This window comes from Phaseolus vulgaris, chromosome 9 (genome assembly GCF_051622355.1).
Source record: "Phaseolus vulgaris cultivar YP4 chromosome 9, ASM5162235v1, whole genome shotgun sequence".
Lineage (NCBI taxonomy): Eukaryota > Viridiplantae > Streptophyta > Magnoliopsida > Fabales > Fabaceae > Phaseolus > Phaseolus vulgaris.
The window spans coordinates 26940123-26946160 of record NC_143506.1 but is presented as its reverse complement, the minus strand read 5'-3'; the positions used below and the strand labels follow the sequence as shown (position 1 = coordinate 26946160).

General features: G+C 34.6%; 1 protein-coding gene across 4 annotated transcripts; it reads right to left on the bottom strand.

The window, feature by feature from the left end:
- Window positions 1–1189: 1189 nt before the first annotated feature.
- On the bottom strand, window positions 1190–5426 carry LOC137821485 (ribonucleoside-diphosphate reductase subunit beta). Of its 4 annotated transcripts, XR_011082818.2 has the most exons (7): window positions 4981–5399; window positions 4629–4877; window positions 4354–4432; window positions 2528–2606; window positions 2310–2437; window positions 1542–1647; window positions 1190–1452 (listed from the first exon to the last, which is right to left on the bottom strand). XR_011082818.2 is itself a non-coding variant. In XM_068626095.2 (5 exons), the coding sequence occupies exons 1-5, from the start codon at window positions 5287–5289 to the stop codon at window positions 2380–2382; spliced, it is 774 nt and encodes a 257-aa protein (XP_068482196.1). In that variant the 5' UTR covers window positions 5290–5399; the 3' UTR covers window positions 2056–2379. The 4 variants fall into 4 exon arrangements, 1 of the variants encoding a protein (XP_068482196.1); XR_011082816.2 differs by lacking the exon at window positions 1542–1647 and having other exon boundaries at window positions 4981–5426; XR_011082817.2 differs by lacking the exon at window positions 1542–1647 and having other exon boundaries at window positions 1190–1500.
- Between the last annotated feature and the right edge of the window lie 612 nt (window positions 5427–6038).

Here is a 6038-nt window from a genome sequence, read left to right as displayed (position 1 = left end):
TCCCATCATAAACTTGAAATGACGAAAATCATCTTAGGAGGTTTTAAATAAACCCTAGCGTAGCAGTGCCTCCCTTTGTTGTATATTCCAGTGTGTAAGAATGCATTCTGATGGTTAGTGGTAAGGTTTGGAGTCGCTGTTTGTCGAAGATGAATTAAGTTTTGTTTTATTTTTACTTCCAAAATCTTTAATTCAGAATTTTTGCAGAATCATATATCCGGAAGGCATTGAGAGTGCAGGGCAAATTGAATTCAAGAAATGGAATTCCGAAACATGTTTCAGGAATGGACTTTCTAAGATAGGCTTCTGGATTTGGATTTGGAATTATGGAAAATAGTTTTGGAAAGTCTATTCGAAACATGGTTTTATTTTTCCAATGTTTTTTCTTGAATGAGTGCTTGATTTAGTGTGTAATAAAGTGTTTTGTATTAATTGTAACGATGCATGTGCAAAAAAGGTGAAAACTAGGGAATGAAGTGTACAAGGAAATCGTGTACGACCGATAACATTAGTTAGAAGATGACATGTTATAAACATGACCACATTAAAGATTAGGCTTCTTCCTGCACCTCCATACCTTCTTCTCTCACCTCCATATATTTTCGTATTTCCAAAAATGTCCATCCATAATATTCTGGATTACATAATCCAGAAGTCATTTTTTAAATTTATAATTAATTTCCGGATAATCTAGAAACCTTTTTTCATATGCATGATTACTTTTCAGATTATATAATCCGAAAGTTTTTTTTAGCTTCCAGATTATGTAATCCAAAAGTCTTTTTTCAAATGCGTTTCCAGATTACATAATCCAGAAGTTATTCTATGGAAATGGCACAAGAAGGATAAAAATGTATTTTCATGTTGTATATGGATGTACAAGAAGAAGATATGGAGGTGCCAGAAGAAGATATAGAGGTGCAGGAAGAGACAGTCTGAAGATTAATCTGAAGAAGCCCAAAATGTGGAGGTTGAATCCCAACCCGATCTGGAGGATGAAGTGCATCCTAAAAGGCCAATGGATTGATTATTGTTGGGAAGTCATGAGAACCATATGATGAGGCAACTATGGAATGATGTGATATTGAAATATGATACGTGAAGGTAACTTTTTTGTAAACTAGAAATTTAATATTATTTTGGTTGGTTATTGTAGGATTGTGATGAGTTGAAATTCATAGGAGAAAAATGAATAAAATGAGTGCTCCTCATGGTTGCATATAAACTATAGCGGTATTGTCAAGCTTAACTATATGCACACATACAAAGGATTGTTAGACGCCTTTATAGAGAGATGGCGTGCAGGTAGAAATATTTTTCATCTGCCTATAACCACTAACCACCGGAATGCACTCTCTTACACAGTGCAATATACAACAAACCACTTAGTGCACCAAAATAGTATGAAATCCACTCTTTGCTAGTTCTGCAAACCTCTTCTTTGGAGCTGGCCTGCATAACAGATGGCTTTTCATAGCCATTTTACTGTAATTTTTTCCTCTGCATAAAGCATAATATACACAATGAAAAATTAACAGCACCGTTTTTTCAGCCTTCGTGTTCCAAAATAAACATGTCCTAAGGACTAGTTCTACAATTGATGACTTCCAGGAGTTCAATATACATTTGCCCCTGTTTAATACATGTCTGCAAAAGGACCCATTGCAGAAACTATGAAAGACACATAGTTCACAGGTAATAGTTGATACTTCAATTTGTTGCAAAGGATGATAACAAGCATCGGCCACAAAAAAAGCATAGGCGGCATTGCCAAGTTTAACAATATATCCAGAATTATCCTCGGAATTATGTTAAGACAGGGTTAAGGAGTTTAAAATAAATAACAAAACTACGCCGTGAAAATTTATTGGGTTAAATTTACAAATTTGTTTCATAACTATCAAAAGTTGAATTGGGTCATTGATTTACAGTTATAAGTATTGGAAGCATGTTAAACAAGTGGTTTGTTTCCATTATGAGTCGAGGGTTGGGATGATTAACATTATGTATGCAGTACAAATTTTGAATTTTTACGACAAGCAATTGGAGCAATGGTTAAAATAATTCGTGTAATAATTTATATTGATTGACCAAGAATAACCCTAACTACTGTCAAGTATTCATCACTTCACAGGAGCTCACAAAAATCTCTAATTACTAATGTTGGGAAACTTTAGACCAGTTCAGATTCCTCATTTCTGAAGTTGATATAATGGTCAGATGATGATAAAAATATTTCTTCTGCACTACTTTTTACATAGGTTAACAACTATGATCTACCATTCCAGGTAAAGAGAATAGGCACCTACCAAGTTAAATAATTAGGAGCGACAGCATTGCACAGTGAATGACAATCTGCAGACACCATACACTCATGATCTATATGCTAGGTTGCTTTGAGAATGTGGGGGAAAGTAGCTTCTCCAACTCCACTAAACTGAAACAAAATTAATGTGAGGAAAACTGGAGTTTGATAAACTGGTAATACCTACGTAGCCATACCAAGAAAATCTGCTAGTTCACTTACATCTCATATTTACGATAGGCTTCATTCTTTTTGGCCAAGTATAAATCACTATCTTTGGGCAGGTTACTTACAGAACTACCTGGAAAATTTGGAGCAAAGATCAATACCTATAACACAAGTATAAATAAATAAAAAGCATTATAGAATAATTCATAGAACACATGCACGATTCAAATTACACAATCTTTTTACAGTCTGACATTTTGCAGAATTAGAGATATATTGTTCAAAATATGAAAAACGAGCCAGAATAGAAATGGAAATAAAAAAATTAAAGAACAAAGAAATTAAATAGGAACTTTCTAGAGTGCAGCATTTGAATACAATTTGTGCAGTTCTGAAAGTATAATAGTAGAAATAACAAATATACGGGGAGGGGTTATGAAATTGGTAAAGAGAACTAAACTCCAGATTCCAATGAAAAAGTTGGGCTGTTTCTGATAAATGATCATTTAAGTTATTCTTGGAAAAAAAGAATTTTGAAATATGATATTCCCATTTTTGTCATAACATCTTTTGAACGATATCCTAGGACATTCTGCATTTCCAGGGATAGTATTGTTAATTAGATGATAAGAGATGCTGCATTCTCATTGCAAGGGAAACGAGGATGGAAGTAACCTTACAACCGAACGATTAACAACCGCTCACTAGTTTCTATCACATACTTCTACCATGATCTGAATTTTGAAAAACATTTCAGAAAATGTCATTTCTGGGTAATATAATCTCACAAACCTTGTAAAACAAATCTACAGTATTTATTTTCACTAGTCCAGTCAGCAGAGAAGGATATGGAGATAGACCAAAAATATAAGAGCATAAACAGAATCAAACAACATGAATAATCTACTAACCCACCCAATTTCCCTCCTCAGACAACTAAGAGTGGTTTCCCACAACACTTTCCAGACATAAACTGACACAAAAGCCTGTAAAAGGCTACAGGAAAATGAAAAAAACATGGAAATTGTACCCTACACAGTAGCTCAATCCACAATATATTGAAAACAGAAAAAATTTATCACACGTCAAAGTTATCAATCTCAAATAGCTGAGCATGACGGCTAACTCTGAAAACGCTAGCAGGATAGCTGGAAGCAGGAGGAGCGATACTTTAAATATTATAATGATGCAAATTAAATAATTTATACTACACATAATAAAAAAGTAAAAAAAAATAATCCTGAATTTAAAGGAATTTATGATGAACAATAAATCACACTTTACAAACACAATCCCCATCAATGTAGGAGAAATAAGAACATATTAATGAAGTCAAAAGTGGAAGATATTAATGAAATTAATAGAAAAAGAACATAATAAATTAGGGGGGAAAAGAGTAGAATGTGAACTATGAAAGTCTAAAGGAAGAAGAAAAAACAGAACACGGGAGAAAACAAAGAGTTCTATAAAGTATGAACCAAAGAAGGAATAGAGGTTCAAACAGAGATAAGTTTTGTGTGGATTTTTTTACCCAAAAAAATAAACAGATAAAAAAATAGTTTTTAAAGCCTATATCACAGTATCAGGGCTATAGCACGTGAAAAAACAACTATTGCGGCCACTATTTGAAACGGCTCCGCTATTTGAGTCCAGTAGCAAACCTGGGCTGCTTTGCTCCATTATCCCACAATTGTCAGCATAGCATACTATTGACTTTTATGTTACACGTGCACAAAATTAAATTGATTACCACGAGGATTTACACTTGCATTTATTTGAAAGCAATCTAATAATTTTTCCCACAAACAAGTTTCCAAAAGAAACAAAGATTCCACCGCCTAAAGCATAGACAATTTAGAGGTAAGATGAATAAAGCATACTTGGAAGGGGAGCTGGGTGTTTCATCACCACATCTTTCTGAACCTTCAACGGCGAGTCTTTGTCAGGCTGTTCTACACCCTGTGAAGTAAACAAACATACGAAGTCAACACTGAACAAAAATTTCACACATGATAAACATTAAAACCATCTTCAATTCCATGATACAGATAATTAGGTTTTAGAGCTTTCGTTAAAGGGAAACGCGGATGCAAAGGATCAAAAGAGCACCAGATAACCACAATGTGATAAAATGAACATGGAAGGAATTGGATACCTTCTTCTTATCCCTTCTCTTTAATATCTTGAGATGGCATTTCTTAATGTAGTGCATCAAATGGTATCGAGAATGCCGAGAGCACAACTGTTCTTGGACCTTAGGGTTCTCCGTTAGCCAGTCAGAAATCTCCTTGGACTTAACCACCTCCTCCTTATCCAAAGTCTCCAGCCACGAATACACCGGAATCCACTGGTCAGTGCGCTGAAACCGCGCGTGCGGAAGATCAAGCTGACTCGCTTCCCGTTCCTGAAAGACCAAAATCCGTAACAAATTGAGAGAGAGAACAGAAGAAGCGGCGCGTGCGATTAAAGGAAACGAGATCTGAAGGAAAAGTGGAATTGGTTAGAACCTGGTTGGGGAGTCTGATGCAATTCTGGAAGGAGATGAGTCGGTTTGAGAGATCAGGGCGAGGCATGGAACGGAGGCCTTCGGGGAGAGATGCGAGGTTGGAGTCGATCCACGCTTCCACTTCGGCCATGCTCACTTCCTTGGCCTCCGGGAAGGAACAGAGCCACGCTCGAGCCATCGTCTCCCATTCTTCTGATTGCTGATCCTGTTCTTGTTCTAGCTCTGCCTCTGCCTCTGCCTCTGCTTCTGCTTCTGGCTCTAGCTCTGGTTCTTGTGCCGTTGTTACATTTGGGTCCTCGGAGGTCGACATCAGGCTCAAAGGGTTTAGCGTTTTACGCTAAAACTAAAACGACAACGCTTCCTCTTCTTTCCCACTGTCACACTATCTTGCCTTCTGGACTCACTCTGTTTTTTGTTTTTTTTTTTTCTCTCGTAAAAATAATCACTATATACTGAGAATAAAAACTACTTTTAGTTTTATAGTTCTACAATTTTATCTATTAAAGATCTTTAAAACTAACTTACTTAACTTTCTGAATATATAATGTGGAACAAGTCATGGCTATCAGTTTTTAGTAAAAAAAATTATAATTACTTAATGTCGTTTCTTTTTTTAATCAATGTAATTTTTAATTTTTAGTTTTATTAAAATGATTCAATTTAAACTCGATGCATTTTTTTAATATTGTTTAACATAATAATAATAATAATAATAATAATAATAATTCATAAGAATTACTATAATTTACTTGGGAATCCATGAACTCTAGGCAAAGCTTCAACATACAATCTTTATATGGAATAATTAAATATCTAATATGAATACCTTCATCAATTAGGATAAACATGTTTTATTCAAATCATTTTTATTTTACTTTTATCCCTAGTTCAAATAAAGTTTATGATCCAGTTTTTTATTTAAAGAAATAGATTATTAGGCCAGAAGTAAACTTGAAAACTGTAGTTTTTTTCCACTAAGAAGAATATATTTCCATTTCCTTAATTTCAGATTAATTATGTAAGTGAGCCTCAAAAAGAACATGTTTCCCTCTGAAAAGA